Source organism: Caloenas nicobarica, chromosome 3 (genome assembly GCF_036013445.1).
Source record: "Caloenas nicobarica isolate bCalNic1 chromosome 3, bCalNic1.hap1, whole genome shotgun sequence".
NCBI lineage: Eukaryota > Metazoa > Chordata > Aves > Columbiformes > Columbidae > Caloenas > Caloenas nicobarica.
Window position 1 is genome coordinate 67825289 of NC_088247.1, and position 15103 is coordinate 67840391.

At 46.2% G+C, this 15103-nt stretch overlaps 1 protein-coding gene across 1 annotated transcript; it reads left to right on the forward strand.

Annotated features, from left to right (window-relative positions):
* The first annotated feature begins 2961 nt into the window (after positions 1–2961).
* ZBTB2 (zinc finger and BTB domain containing 2) lies at positions 2962–12409 on the forward strand. Its single transcript, XM_065631836.1, has 3 exons — positions 2962–3203; positions 7228–7411; positions 9435–12409. Exons 2-3 carry the CDS (start codon positions 7239–7241, stop codon positions 10795–10797), a joined length of 1536 nt encoding a protein of 511 aa, XP_065487908.1. The 5' UTR covers positions 2962–3203; positions 7228–7238; the 3' UTR covers positions 10798–12409.
* The last annotated feature ends 2694 nt before the right edge of the window (positions 12410–15103 follow it).

Below are 15103 nucleotides of genomic sequence, written 5' to 3' on the forward strand. Positions count from 1 at the left end.
AAGAAAGCTCTCAGGTGTGTAGCAAGATCTGAATTAGTCTGAACAGTCTTTTCAAAGAGTCATAAAACTAAGAAAGGAGTCCTAAACAAGTACTACAAGAAACCAGGGGGGTGCTTGAAATCAGCACAGAAAAACTAAAAGCCCAATAATACCACTTAATGATACAAAGATAAATTTTAATTACAGTTTTGGCTGCACGGATTGTAACTATGTTAAAAACCAAACAAACAACTCAAAAGATGAGATGGAAGTAAAATTTTAGATTCACATCTTAAGTCAGGTGTCCAAAACGCAACACATGAACTGCTTATTGCTCCCTGCAAGAGAGATGACACATCTCAGGTGTAAGCATCAAAGGTGTGAAGTTCAGCAGCATTAAACTCAACACAGAAATCTTTATACAGATTTCAATGGATCTTGAACCAGATGGGATACTTTTAAATTTAAAATGGCATTATTGCTGGCTTAAAGTATTGCAATCCAAACGAAGGTGCTTTAAAGCTGAATTACGAGCTATTAATAAGAAACGCATAACTAAGTTAATTTTTCTCCAGTTTCAGGGATAGCACAGGCCACTAAAGCCTGCCAGATACCTGCCAGAAACACACTGGTATTCCTAAGCAGTCCACCCAATTTAACTAAAAATTATTATATCACTTTCACCATCTTCCATGACAATGAGACAAATCATCCACTGCTAAGCAACTTCAGTTCAAATGTCCATCTGCTCTCTTTACTTTGTATTTAGTTTGCAGAGCTGAAATGCAAGTGAAATGTACAGGGAAAAGTTTTGCCAAGCAGACTGGTTAAATACACTTTATAAGCTTTTGCCATGCGCTCACACAGCAGAAATCAGAGAGCTGTTAAAAACGTGCCCCTTGTAGTTCAGCGCATCACAGGTACTTGAGGTGGGTCCTAAAGACACAGTTCTGTTCAGCTGCTTTATTCAAAATACTGCAACAGCAGCAAATAGACTATCGGCTTTCAGCTCCACTAAAATTAAAAATAAGTTGTTGGGTTTGGGGATTATTTTTTTATGACTTAACTAGCTAGTCTTCAAGTGCAGCTTAACCTGGATAAATAATTATTCATGCGTTATACAATGCAAACGGACTCAAGCTGTGTCTATCAAGAATTCAATTAACTTCAGTGGGAGACAGCAGAGTCAGACCCACATAAAACCGGTCTAGTTCTTGATCAATACAGATCCTGTAAAAATAACAATAGCCTGGGATGACTGCAATCATCTGTTGATCTACAAACCAGATAAGATACAAGACACCTCCTTTCCCTCTCAGCATAACCAGCTGTCAAGACACTAAGTTAAAAGAACTTGGGCCTTTTTTCCATAGCACATATTATTTAATGACTGTGGAAACAGGAATCATCATCCCAGTTACAGCTAGCCCCCACAAGCCTGCTTAGATAAGTATCTTAAAAAAAAGTAATAATAATCTTGACCTAATTCAAATCACTGACATCGTAACATAAGCTGTTCCTAAGGCACAACAGAAAGCATACTTAATGACAGCAGGAGCAGGCCCCCAGGCCAGGGGGTGCAAAGGAACCCTCTTTATTGCTGGCCAATATCTTCCTACAAGGTTTTCAACAACAACCAAGTTTCTTTCTGAAAACAGTTTTGTCCGTGCCACTGCTCCAGGTAGCAGATGCCACCTCACGACAAGGCACAGATCCATCCAGACCATGCCCAAACCGATTCTCTGAGTCAGAGAAAACATGCTCCAGCCCGACACTGGGCTCACCCTTCCATTTCTTCAGGGACTTCCCGGCCTCTCACAGAAGACAGCCTCCCTGCTCCACACTAGCAACTCTGACTTAATAACTTTCGCAAGACCAACCATTTCTTCGTGTATCACAGTGTCCTCTGGTGCATTTATTTGTGCAGCTTTATAAGCACACATGAACTCTATAGCATGCCTTAGATCTGGATAAGAAGAGGCCTGGCTACAGCTGCCTTCCCTCTGCACTCCACTGCAACCCAATCTGCTGTTGCGCAAAGTTGCAGATTTGATTTTTACAGAGGACTGCTATGTCCCCTCCTTAAACTCGAGTTAAAAATACCCAGTTCAAATAACTTGTCCACCTGAACATCTAACAGCAAAGCCAGGATTCCCGCGCTGGTACTCTGAATCACTCTTTTTGACAAGTCAGCTTGTAACCTCCCATCTGACAGTTCATCCGAAGTGTACCCAGGACACCTTCACAGAGACCGGCCCTCCAAAGCCCCGCAGCCTCCCCTTGCCGGAGCACCGAACCAAGACCTGTAAGCGACACCGGGAGACAAGCCAGGGAGCCGCGGACGAGGACACCGAACACAAAGTTCGTGCCCGAGAGCCCCGGGATGCTCAGTCCCGCCTCCCGCTCCGCTCGCACAGCCGCCGGTTTGTCCCCGTCTCCCCCAAGCCCGGTGGCTCGGCGGGAAGCGCAGGGACGCACCTGCGCCCGCCACCTGTCCCCGGGCGAGCGGGGGCAGAACCCGGGGGAAGCCGCCGCCCGCCGCCCCGAGCCTCGCTCGGCCGCCAAGCACCGCCCGGCAGGAGCCACCCGGTGTCCCCCGGCGTCGAGGCCGGGCGCCCCCGGCGGTGCTGGCGGCCGGCAGGGCGCCGGGAAGGCGGCGGCCAGCGCAGAGCAGCGCCGCCCGGCACCGGCCCCGCACGCCGCCGCGGCCCCGAGCCGGGCCCGCCCGGGAACCGGCGGCAGCCCGGCCCGGCCCGGCCCGTTATTCCGCAGCCCGGGCGGCGGAGGGGCGCTGGCAGCGGCGGGGCCGCCCCCGCCCGGCGGCGAGCAGCACAGGCTGGGGGAGGCTGCACCGGCCCCCACCCCCGGGAGTTTTAAAGAGGCAACGCGCCCGCCGCCGGAGGCCCGGGAGGAGGGTGGCGGCGGGGCCGGTCCCGCCGGTGCGGCCCGCGCAGCGCGCGGCGGGCGGGGGAGGGAGGGGCGGGCGGGGGCTGGGTGGCTCCTGCTGCTGCCGCCACAGCGCTCGCCGCCTCCCCTCCCCCCCGGCGGGGGCTCCTCGCTGCAGCCTCTGTGCTCCGCTCTCGGTCATGTGACCCTAACGTAACCGGACAGGAAAAGCCGCCGCCGCCGCCGCCGCGCTGACTCCGTTGTTGCTGCTGCTGCTGGGCGCGGAGACGGCGGCGGCCCGCGCGGCACCAGGCGCCTCGGCGGCCCGCGCCCCCCAGGTGAGCACCGGCCGCGCCGCGCCCCGCGGGGACCCCAGCGCCGCCCGCACGTGCGCCCGGCCCCGCCGCACCGGCCGCGGCCCGGGCTCAGGCGGCGGCGGCGGCGGGCGGGCGCGGCGGGGCCTGCTCGGCCCTACCTCCTCATTGTGTGCGAGGGGCGCCCGGCCGCGGGGTCCGGCCGCGCCGCGGCGGGCCGAGGGGGGCGCGGAGGAGGAGGGCCGCGCCTGGCGCCGCCGGGGCTGCCTGGCCCCCTGACAAACCCCCGCCGGGCCGGGCCGGGCGGCTCCATCCGGGACACAGCCCGGGGGGGGGATGGGCCCGCGCCGAGGGGAGGAGAGGGCCGGGCCGGGGGAGTGGGCCGCGCCGGGGGAGGGAGGGGGCAGAGGGAAGGAGAGAGGGGACGGGGGGGGGCCGGTGTGCCCCGGCGCCGGGCTCGGCTCGGCCGGTTGGGGCCCGCCCGCCCGCAGCGGGGCGGCCCCCCCTCCGGCGGCATCCGGCGCAGGGAAGGGCGGGGGAGGAGGGCGCCGCGCGGCGCGGGAGGGGGCGGCCCCGCCTTTCTCTCCTCGGCAGGCTGGGCGGCGCTGGCGGCGGCGGCAGCGGCGGTTCCCGTCTCGCGCGCCCTGGCGGCTCCGCTCGCGCTGCGTCTCGCGCCGTCTCCGTCCGTCCGTGCGCGCGTGGCGTGCGCGGGGGAGGGGGGGGGCGGGGAGGGCGGAGAGAGGGGAGGAGCGCAGCCAGTGAGAGCGGCTCGTGGTCACCCGGCCTTCCGCCCCGGCGGCCAATGGGAAGGCGCCGTCACCTGTGCCACAGAGGCCGAGCGTGACTCTGGGGAGGATGGGGGCGGGGGAGAGGGCGGGCGGCAAGCCACGCCCCCACGCGGACAGCGGCGCCCCGCCGCGCGCTACGGCGCCGGCAGGCGGCGGGAGCGCCCGAGCGGTGCGCGCCCCTGCCCCCCCTCCCCGTCTGCCCCCCCCCCCTCCCCGTCTGCCCCCCCCCCTCCCCGTCTGCTCCCCCCCTCTGCTGCCGGCGCGCGCGCGCGGTCCCGTTGCGGCGGGCGGGGCCGGTGCGGGCCCCAGCGCGGGTCCCCGGCAGCCGCCTGCCCGCCCCGCGGGGACGGGGACTCTGCCCGCCGGTGGGGCGCGTTCGTCAGCGGCCGGGCCCGGGCTGGTGCCCGCTGCCGCTGAAGCGGCCGGAGCGCCGGGAGCGGTCGGGAGGGCTGGTGTCCGCTGAGGTGTGCGCGGACGGGCCGGGAAGCGCCGGGCTGTGCCCGAGCCGCGCCGGCTGCTGTTTCCCGTCAGCACGGGCTCCCCCGCCCGAGCGGCTGCCGGTCTCCGCGCTCTTCCGCTTCCCCCTTGGCTCCCGGCGTCTCCGGAGTGCTCCGGTACCGGTTCTCTCTCAGTCACGCCCTTGACTTGTGCCACCGCTTCTCCCCTCGCGCTGTCCGAAGTAAGCGTGCGTCTTCCGAAAGGACTCGGCCTCGCGTGGGTTTTCGCCCACAGCTGAGCAAATTAGGTAATTTCAAAAGTTGTGATAAAGCGGAGCCAGGCCAGCCTGTCAAGCCGTGCAGTGGAGGGACTGTCCCTGTAGGGTTTCAGGGCACAGGAAATGTTGTACACAGGTGTTGAACCCGTCAGTGCTAAAGCACAGCCTTGCTGGTGCTAATCACAGCGTTGTGATTAGCTAAGGGTAAAACTCCAGAACAAATGCATACCTGTAATGTGCTGCTGTATATATACAAGAGACAGCACTTTCCTTACCCCTGGCATATAATTTCAGTTCAAAACATTTAAATATCTTTTAAATGCACACAAAAACTTAGTGTTGTGCATGCGTAGGAACACTGTATCATTTTGTGTAAAGATTAATTCAGGTCTCTGGTGAAGGGTAACAGTTTCAACTGCCACAGTGACTGCTGTTTGGATAACGGTGAAACTACAAGCTGAACAAACTTAGTATGATGATAACTACAAAAGATGCCTTTCTGGCTTGGAGCTCCCTCACATAGATGGTTTGCTCTGCCTGACATCTTCACTGTCCAAGTACAAACCAGACAACACTCATGAATTGAAAAATGTAGCACACAGAGAATAATCTAAATTAAAGCTAAAACAAACAAACAAAACCAAAACAAACAAAACAAACAAAAACACACCCAACAAAAAACAACACCCAACTCTGGTGTGTTTTTTGAAACATCACAAGGTCTACCTGTGTGGAGCATCTTGCAGGATTAAATAACAATGAACATGGGTTTTGCTACTGCTGACAGCAAGTATTCCCTCTTGGAGAGAGAGGATTTTGGCGTATTGTTTGTACAAACATAATTATCCAAAAAGTAATTTAGAGAAGAGAGGATGAAGCTGAAGAGAGTTGGAACCTGTTGTGTTTTGTTTTGTTTTTTTCCCCTTATTAACTGTAAGAAAATAATCAATTGTGTCTGACATTGTATTTCTTTGCCCTTACACCCCTGACTCAAATGAGTTCTGATCTCATGTGAATGCAAAGGAATGCATTTGGTCAGCCTGGTTATTGCTTTAAATACAAGGGCATTCTTCACTCTCCAGCAAGTAGAAATGCTTATTTCTCCAATGACTAAACATATTGGCATATGTGTAATACATTTTTATTCTCTTTCCCAAAAAGCCACACTGTTACTGTATAGATGAAATAAGCTGTTTGTACCCTACCTAAAATTTCAACAACTTCCTGTTAAATTTGAAGGGGAAATACCCAAGACTTTTTATAAATCTACCATTTTTAATCCACTTCTGGTTTCACTTTCTCTTTCTTTTCTGTTCATAGAGCATCTGCATTGTTCTGGGCACAATATGCATAGGTATTTTGTTGAATTGCTGTTTTATGGGGCTACATTACTGCATAATTTCATTTTTTTTCTGCCCAAAGCTCTGTTTGTTTTGGTTAAGCTTATACCCACTTGTTGATCTTACCAGCCATATATTCATCCATCCAACCACAGGCAACAGTCCTAATGTCTTTCTCCAGCTGTTTTTCCCCAAAGTTATAAATTCTTGCTTCCAAGGCTGCCATCAAATCCTTTGGAAAACGTTTATAGCTCTCAGGTAGTTCTTTGAGGGCAGCCTCCAGCAGCTGGTACAAGGAGGTGCAGGAGGAGGGAGGTCCACAGAAGCCTTGGTTTAGGGGGGCTCAGGTTTGTGCCACATTACACTGTTAGTTATGCTGCCTTGCACCAACAGCCAGTGATGGACAGAACTGCACCTCTCACTCCTTGGGTGTCTTGATTTGCTAGGTAAGCCTAAGGCTCTCGGGCATGTGGGCTCCTTACAAAATGCTGTTGTATCTGGTCTCAGTAAATAAATAGTTGTTGAGTGAAAAGATTGGCCCCTCGTGTTGTGACAGGCCAGAGGGCTTGCCAACACCTAGAATGAATTCATTTTTTCAGCCCAGGGACACTCAGGTATATATCTGGTATTTCTCAGGAGAGGGCATAACCATCAGAAATGCTTAGTTATTTAATGTTCGGTTTGGGTTCAGCTGGATGGACACATAACTTTTAGGTAATAGATATACAGAGACACTGAAAATTCAGGTTAAAAGCATCTAATTTGTCTTTTTTTGGGTTCTACTCTTGTCTCTCCTACTCATTTAGGTGAGGGTAACTGATACCAGAAGGGAGATTTATTTTTCCTATTTGAACAGATGAGTGGCAGCCAAAATACTTTGTTCTTCCCATTACAAATAGGTGTTTTTACTACTTATTTCTTCCTCTCCTTTTGCTATGTATGTTTCCCTATGCCTTTTCAGAGCTCTTTAGTCCTGGCTCTTTAAGCCTCAGCAAATCCCTTGCACCTGCGTGAATTGCATTGCCCATCATGAACCAGAGATCCTTGCCTACGTGTGAGATATCATGCACACAGTAGCTTGGGATGAAGAAGTGTTAGCAAAGCATGGTGTACAGATATTAGAAGAAAATATCTGTTAAGAGACAAGTACTGTTACATCTGTGCATCTACTGAAAAGTTTTACATGGAAGTCATTTGCTTTTCAGAGTGTAAAAAAATGGATTTGGCCAACCATGGACTTATTCTGCTGCAGCAACTAAATGCTCAGAGAGAATTTGGTTTCCTGTGTGACTGCACAGTTGCCATTGGTGATGTCTACTTCAAAGCACACAAATCGGTCCTTGCTTCTTTCTCCAACTACTTCAAGATGTTGTTTGTTCATCAAACCAGGTAACTATAAAAAGGTTCACTGTTCAAATGTTCAGGTAGCTACGCTAAAGAGGTCGAACAACATTTTTAAACCTGAAAGTGTTGGGTTTGCTTCTTGCTATGACATAAGGAATATGGAATGCAGTTTTATCTGCAAACTAGAATCTCACTTGAAAACGTGTTAAAGTTGAACTGTGATTCATTAACACTAATGTTATGATTTAGCACAATTTCTTTATCATTATAAAAGCATAGAATTCCTAGAACTGAATATTTAAAGGATTCTGTCTTTACTCTTGCACTTTCCTTCCCCCACTCACTATCCTCTTCTCTGTCTTGGCATTATTCTTTACATTTCGATAGCATTTTATACAACCCAATTAGTATTTGCTAGGAGATTTTGAGAAACGAACTTATAAAAGAGGTTAATATTTTAAATTTTGTTTTACAGTTTACCTAAGTTAGTTAAATAATACTGCATAGTGGTAGAAAATAAGATTGTGTTTATTTGGTGTGGGTTGTGTGGGGTTTTTTTTTCTTTTTTTTTTTTTTCTTTTTATGTGTGTGTGGGCAGCCTTACATGGAGGGCAATGAAAAACTAACAAAAGACTGTTTTAAAGAATTTTTCTTGTCTTTTTCCCAGTTATTTGAACTATCTCAAAAAGTTTATGTTAAGTGAGTGAAACTCTTAACTCCTTGGCTAAAAGTTCTTAGCTAAAAGTAAACATCAAGGACAGAAGTGCATTTGCGCTTCTGAGACAGGGCTGCGGGCAGATGTATCAGTCTTCATGCTCCATCAGGAGCACACAGTCATCTCTGGAAGACAGCATTGCAAAATTTACTTTTGAGTAATATATCTGAACTCAAAAGCAGTCAGGGAGCTCAAGAAGGATGCACCTCAAGAAACAGAAGAATTGGCTGTAATTTCCTCCTCTGCTTGGTAGTCTACTGTGGTTAGAGCGTTCAGACCACAGCATGCAGTCTTGTCCATTTCAGGATTTCTGTCTTACTTAACATTTGTTTAATACGAGAGCTACAAATAACTCAGAAAAAACATTAGAATCCCAGATCCTCTCCTGTTAGCTAACTGGCCTAACCCAGATGTTCCTCATTTTCTTTCTTCTTCTGTGAGCCTTGGCTCTCTTTTTGCACAGGGATCCAACTTCAACCAGGGGAGTGGTGGGTGTTTCAGTCCAGAGTATCCTAAAGGTGGATGCGTAGGGCATGCTGTCAGCTGGAGGATGGTGTTGGTTTCAGTCCCGGGCTGAAGAAGGCATCGCAGCCAAAGCATCTCGCTTTGTTGAGCACTCTAACCAAGGGGCTATTAGGCTGACCAGGTGGTACCACTGGTGCTACTGTTTCTTCCTCCCTGTTGAAGGAAAGAAGCTACCGCTCTGCTTTGTAAGGAACCTGGTCTCCACGGGATAGATGTGCTCAGGCTACACCTGTTGCATCAGATCCTCTCAAGGGATTCACACCCCATCCTGCATGGTTTCTGGGTCATAATGCAGTTGAGACAAGGTGATACCACACATTTGCAGAACTGTAGGTGTGAACACTAGTAAGCCATAGAAGCCAAAGAAGCAAGTGCCAGATGAATTTTAGGTGTTTTCAAGACTAAGTACTGAGAAAAGTTTAATGGATTGTCAATTAGACTCCAGTGCTAGCAGGTTCTAATTTAGCTGGATGTCTTTAAATCCAACCGAAAAAAAGGAAAAATATCTTTGCAATTTACAAAATATATTAATATGTGACAACAAATCTATAACATAAAAGCAATTTAGGAGGGTAGAGATTGCAATGGGACAGCTTTGTCTTTCAGGCCAGTTACTTGAAGAAGTTACTGGAAAAAAAAAGTAATCTTTCAAGTGGCCAATAAGATTAACTCTTTTATGTTAAAGCATTTCTCTATATTTATTGCAGATTCTGTGTTTGAATTTAAGTAGATGCTTCTGATTTTTATCAATGCTTGAATAACTTAGATCTAGTAAAAAAAAAAAAGATTTTCCGTATCTCTTACTGATCTTTTTGTTTCACCTTTCAGTGAATGTGTCCGTTTGAAAGCGACTGACATACAGCCAGATATCTTCAGTTATCTTTTGCATTTGATGTACACTGGGAAGATGGCACCGCAACTCATTGACCCAGTTCGACTAGAACAGGGAATAAAGTTTCTCCATGCGTATCCACTAATTCAAGAGGCCAGCCTTGCAAGTCAGGGAACTTTTTCTCACCCAGATCAAGTTTTTCCATTAGCATCTTCATTATATGGCATTCAGATCGCAGATCACCAGATAAGACATCCCACTAAGGTTACATCAGCGACTGACAAACTCGGGCGAGAACCAAGGCCACAGACATCACGGATGAACCAAGAGCAGGTTTCTGAAGGCTCGCAGCTCTCACAGTTAGCCACAACTCTGCCACAAGTGACCCGGACAAATATGTCCACTTCTGACCCATTGCCATCTTCTTTATCTCCAGAATTGGTATCTGCTGCTGGAAATAATTCACCTTCAGGAGAAGAGGCCAACATGGAAGCATCTTCTTCAGATGAACAGCCTGCCTCACTCACAATAGCACATGTCAAGCCAAGCATTATGAAAAGGAATGGAAGCTTCCCAAAATACTACGCCTGCCACCTCTGTGGTCGCCGGTTCAATTTGCGAAGTAGTTTGCGTGAGCACCTGCAGATCCACACGGGAGTTCCCTTCACATCTAGCCAGCAGGGAGAAAGTAATATTTCTTTGTCTCTCTGTAACAACACAGCTGATAAAGATGCCGTGGAAGTGCCTGAAGCAGGGATGATTAGTGACAGCGAGCTGCAGCAGATCTCAGACTCCCCAATAATTGATGGGCAGCAGCAGTCGGAGACCCCACCCCCCTCTGACATTGCAGACATAGACAACTTGGAGCAGGCAGATCAAGAGAGGGAAGTAAAAAGGCGGAAATATGAGTGTTCCATCTGTGGTCGCAAATTTATTCAGAAAAGCCACTGGAGGGAGCACATGTACATACACACTGGCAAACCCTTCAAGTGCAGCACTTGTGACAAAAGCTTTTGTAGGGCTAACCAGGCTGCCAGACATGTGTGCCTAAACCAGAGCATGGACACGTACACGATGGTGGACAAACAGACTCTGGAACTCTGTACCTTTGAGGAAGGCAGTCAAATGGACAACATGCTAGTACAGACCAACAAGCCCTACAAATGTAACTTGTGTGACAAAACGTTTTCAACTCCCAATGAAGTGGTCAAACATTCGTGCCAAAATCAAAACTCTGTCTTTACACTAGAAGAAGATCGCTCCATTCTGCTAGGCGGTGGGGACACAGAAGCCACAGAGACTGATAATGCAGTGTTAGCCTCCATCAAAAAGGAGCAGGAAGCAGTGTTGTTAGACTGAATGTGAAACCTGTATCAATTTTTTAAAGTTTCTTTACTCCTTTTTTATTAAATCAATTTTTTCCTCTCCCCACCTCTTACCTCACTTACCCCTGCCATCTTTTCCACCAGCCTCCTTCCCACCCTTTGTCTTCAGCAACCAGAATTGTACTGGCACATTAGGAAATTGGACTTTGCCTCTCCCACCAAAACAAGCAAAAAGCTCTTGCATCAAACCACAACACAATTGATTTTAATACAAAGGAACGTGTGAAAAAAATAATCCAGCTATGTTGATAGTATTAGTTAATCCAAATTTAATAGATTTTAAACAAAATTTAGATTGCTTAAAAGTGTATTTAGATACAATGATGAGTGTAATGAGAAATGGAGTATCAGTTTGATAAGCAAAAATATATATATATATATATTAGTTTCCCTGGTAAAAGGCATTTTGAGAAGATCTGGCAAATTAAACACCATGCTTTTTAGAAGTCCACATGCAAGTTGATTAAGGTTATAACTTAAAACCCTCGGAACTTTCCTCAATGAGTGCAAAAATTGCTGTTCATTGAGTTAAAAAGAGCTGAGGGTGTTGGGTTTCTTTTAGCCTTATGTTTTCCTTCAAGTATGCCTTTGGGTATCTGTTTCAGATAGCATCATTGAGTTAAGCAAAGTAGTTACTTAGTCAAATTTTGACTTAAGTAGCTGTAATAATAATGTGATGGCAATCTTTATATATATATAAAAATACTGTATATGTATAAAGATTTTTATATATATATATATAGAAAGTGTTTGTGTGTATATTGGGTACAGGTAAATAAATGCACACATCCTTTTTAAGCAACTGGCCATCTACTCTCAGATTCAGCCCAGAAAGTCTTTTAGTTGTTTGACCAAAGTAGTCATTGCACAGGTTATTTTTAATCAAATTTAAAATGTCCTGAGCTGTGTGCATTTTTATTGGCCTGTTGAAGAGAAGCTAATAGGTAAGTATTGTCACCCATGCTATACAAAGGAAACTAGAGAAGTGATGTACTGGTGACCACTGTACCATCATTAGTGCAGCACGTGTGTGTTGTTAGCTATAGGTTTGAGTCATTCTGGATGAAAGGAGAGATAAAAGCTTTATGGCCTTAGGCAAAGAAAGTCCATGATTTCGTTTGGTCTAATGGCATGAGTTAAGAGGAAGAAAAAGTGGTGCAGAGATATTCTAGCAACAGGGGATCATGGTTGTTTTAAAGTGAATCTGTAGTGCTGACAGACAAATTCTGCTCTATGAGAGTCCCGTTATTTTCAAAGCCGACACAAAAACTGAAAGGGTGAATTCTGTAGTTTTAGTTACTGCTGATGGTAGCACTGCATCTTTGTGTTAAAAATCAAGTTGCTAATTATTATTTTATATAGATGCCCAGATTTTTTGCTGGTAGCCTAAAAACCTAAACTGACAGCAGCAATGAAGCCCACCGAGTAATTACTGGGCCAACAGAAGGCATAAGCGGACAGAATAAGTGCCCCATCATAAATGGAGACAGTGTGTGTTTTGGGGGGAGGGGCGGGAGAGGGCAAGTCACAACCACAGCTCTTCTCTGTGTATACGTTTAAACTGAATATCATCTTTTTGTGTATAGTTAAGTTCTCAGATTTGTAAGTTTTTATACATCATTTCATTGAATAAAAACTGAATTAAATGGGATTTGATTTATTGAGTTGAAAGTGGAAGGTTGTTCATTTTCAATCTTCATGAAAGACTTCTTACTGAATCAATTTAAAAGCCAAGCAACATATTCTGTGTATCAGACTAAAACCTCCATCATACAGATGAACAAATAGCTTACTAAAGCTCGAAAACAGTGGATTTAGCACAAAGGGTCACTACATATTCATTTTTTTCTAGTTTATTATAACATGAGAATTATTGTAAAATTTATTGTAAGTGGTTTTGAGTTTATTATCTCTCTGTATTAGAGTAATAGATCTGAAATCAATTGATTTTACTTCAAAGTATAAAAGTGTTTTGAGATAAAAAAGTAACATCTTACAGAATTATTTTAGTGATGCCCATTTTAAAACTCTTTTAGGATCTTCATTGACCAATGTAATTTCTTTAAATGTGGTCTTTATTTTGTCTCACTCTGAAATGCTCTCAGAGCAGGGGGAAAAAAAAAAAAGAATAAATCTTTCCTAAATCAGGATAAGCTGAGCTTTTCAGGTAGAGTATAGTCTCAAATTCATTTCCAAAATGACTACAGCTCCTAAAGGTGCTGTAGCCACCTCAGCTATTAATGACTGTTTGGTCAGATGCCTTTTTTTTTTTTTTTTTTTCCTTTTTTTTTCTTTTTTTTTTTTTCTTTTTTCAGAGCTCCAGCTCTGCTCCAGTTCAGAGTACAACAGTTTAGCTCAACTCCCCAGGTGACTGGTTGTACCAGAAGGGTACACATGGCCACACTATTTTTTGTCAGATATTCAGCAGCCCTGGGTTCTTGCTTCATTCCTGCTCTCACCTCCATGTTTAGGAGAACGTGATGTTTGCTCAGTTATATGTTGAATGGGCTTAAGTGAACTGATGCCACTGAAAAACAACCAGTCCTAAAAAATGCTATTTTTCTTTCAAATCTGTTCCCTATTTTAGCTCTGCAGAGGCCTTCAGACAACTCACGGATTGTGCAAGGGTAGAGATGAGCAGAGAAGAGGTTACTGAAGCTAGCGTTGCTGTTGGCAACATCCAGGGCAAAGCAAGTGGGAACCAGTGACTCCCACTGGGGCAGGTCCCTCATCTGGTGGGCAGTGTGGCCTCGCCAGCCCGTGTACTGCCCAAAAAGAAGGGGTGGCGCAGGGCAGGGAACAAGCGGCCAGCGGAGAAGTTGGTTATGAAAGCGCTGCTGCTGCAAGAAACATGAAATTGGAGGCTCAGCAGATATACTTTCACCTGTTAATATTTATTCTTAAGAAATAACTGTCAGGCAAAGAGAAAAAAAATCACAACAAAGAGATTATTTTTATATGTGTTCACTTATCAAAATGGTTTATTTTAAATACCTTTTATTGTCTGATGCTCCATAGTGATGTTTAAGTCATTGCCTCTCACTGCTTGAGCAGTTTTGTTCCTCTACAACAAATTAGAAAAAGTATGTTCTGGTTATTAACAGAAATTTGTGACCGAGTTGCTCATTACTCATTCAGTCCGCTCATCTTCTGAAGTTGTAAATATTCTACCAAATGAAAGAAGACAGCTTTGCAGGAACTACTGAATAATCAGTGAAAATCTGCTGTCATTCAAGGCTGTGGGCTGGACCTTCAGCTTCAGTGTATTTCCAAAGGAGTAACTTCAAAGTTAATTTCCTAGGCATGTCACTTGACAGGACACCAAGTACCAAACACCTACAAACCTATCTGCTCAATAGAAACAACAGATGATTATCACTTCTGAAAGTGAAGATTGCAGTCCTCTGCAATCAATCAATCAATGTCAACTTTGTATCAAGTATCGGTCACTGGTCTGATAATCATTCTGCATCTGCTGGGGGAGAATTTATTAGAAGATGCTAGTGTTACAAACATTGAAGAGTTTAAACTGTGCTCCAGCTTACACTGCAGGGCCATAAATTGCTATCTTCTTGTTCAGAAAATCTGCTTCCTGGCTCTCCAGCTCCAAATCTCATAAAATAATAGCTTCAGTCACAAAAGGTAGTCAGTCACAGTTAAAAAAAAAAAAAGCAGATTTCTTTCTGTTTGCTTTAAATAACATGCTGACATTACAAAAACTTTTTACGTTAAGTAAAGGAAACCTGGTTAGACAAGAGTAGGTTCTATGGTGCCTGATGGCATTGCAATCCCTTGCAATGTTTTTTTCCCAATCTGCTTAGCAGCAGGATTACCTTTTCTAAGTACTTCGCCTTTTCGGAGAGTAAGATAGTTCTTGAATGATCTTTGGCCCAAGCAATTGAAGACCACATTGATTCATTCTTAACCAAGTTATTTTCCTCAATTGCATTCCCACACCTTTTAATCTTAAAAAGCAAACACAACTAAGGGAGAGTTAATTTTGGAGGTCTGTCATTGACTCATATTTATTGCTTCCTAAAAGTCGATAAATGTTTCCATGTGGCAAGATATTTCATAGCCAAGATTGATTAGGAGTATTTAGGCTACTTAAAGAAAACAAATTCCATCTAACATTCCTACCTCAACACTGTAAATATTACACTGTTAGTTACAGCAGCACACCTTCCTAATGAAATCTAGGTGAAATACTTCTGGTGGTGATAAAGGCTGGCTGTTTAAAAAGCCCAGCTGTTGTCCTACCTGAGGCAGTATGTTTCCAT

What these genes read in the sequence shown, in the direction of transcription:
- ZBTB2 (XM_065631836.1), top strand. Translation starts at nt 7,239, where the DNA reads ATGGATTTGGCCAACCATGGACTTATTCTGCTGCAGCAACTAAATGCT. An exon ending in TTGTTTGTTCATCAAACCAG is followed by an intron (nt 7,412 to 9,434) that starts GTAACTATAAAA and finishes TTCACCTTTCAG; the next exon opens with TGAATGTGTCCGTTTGAAAG.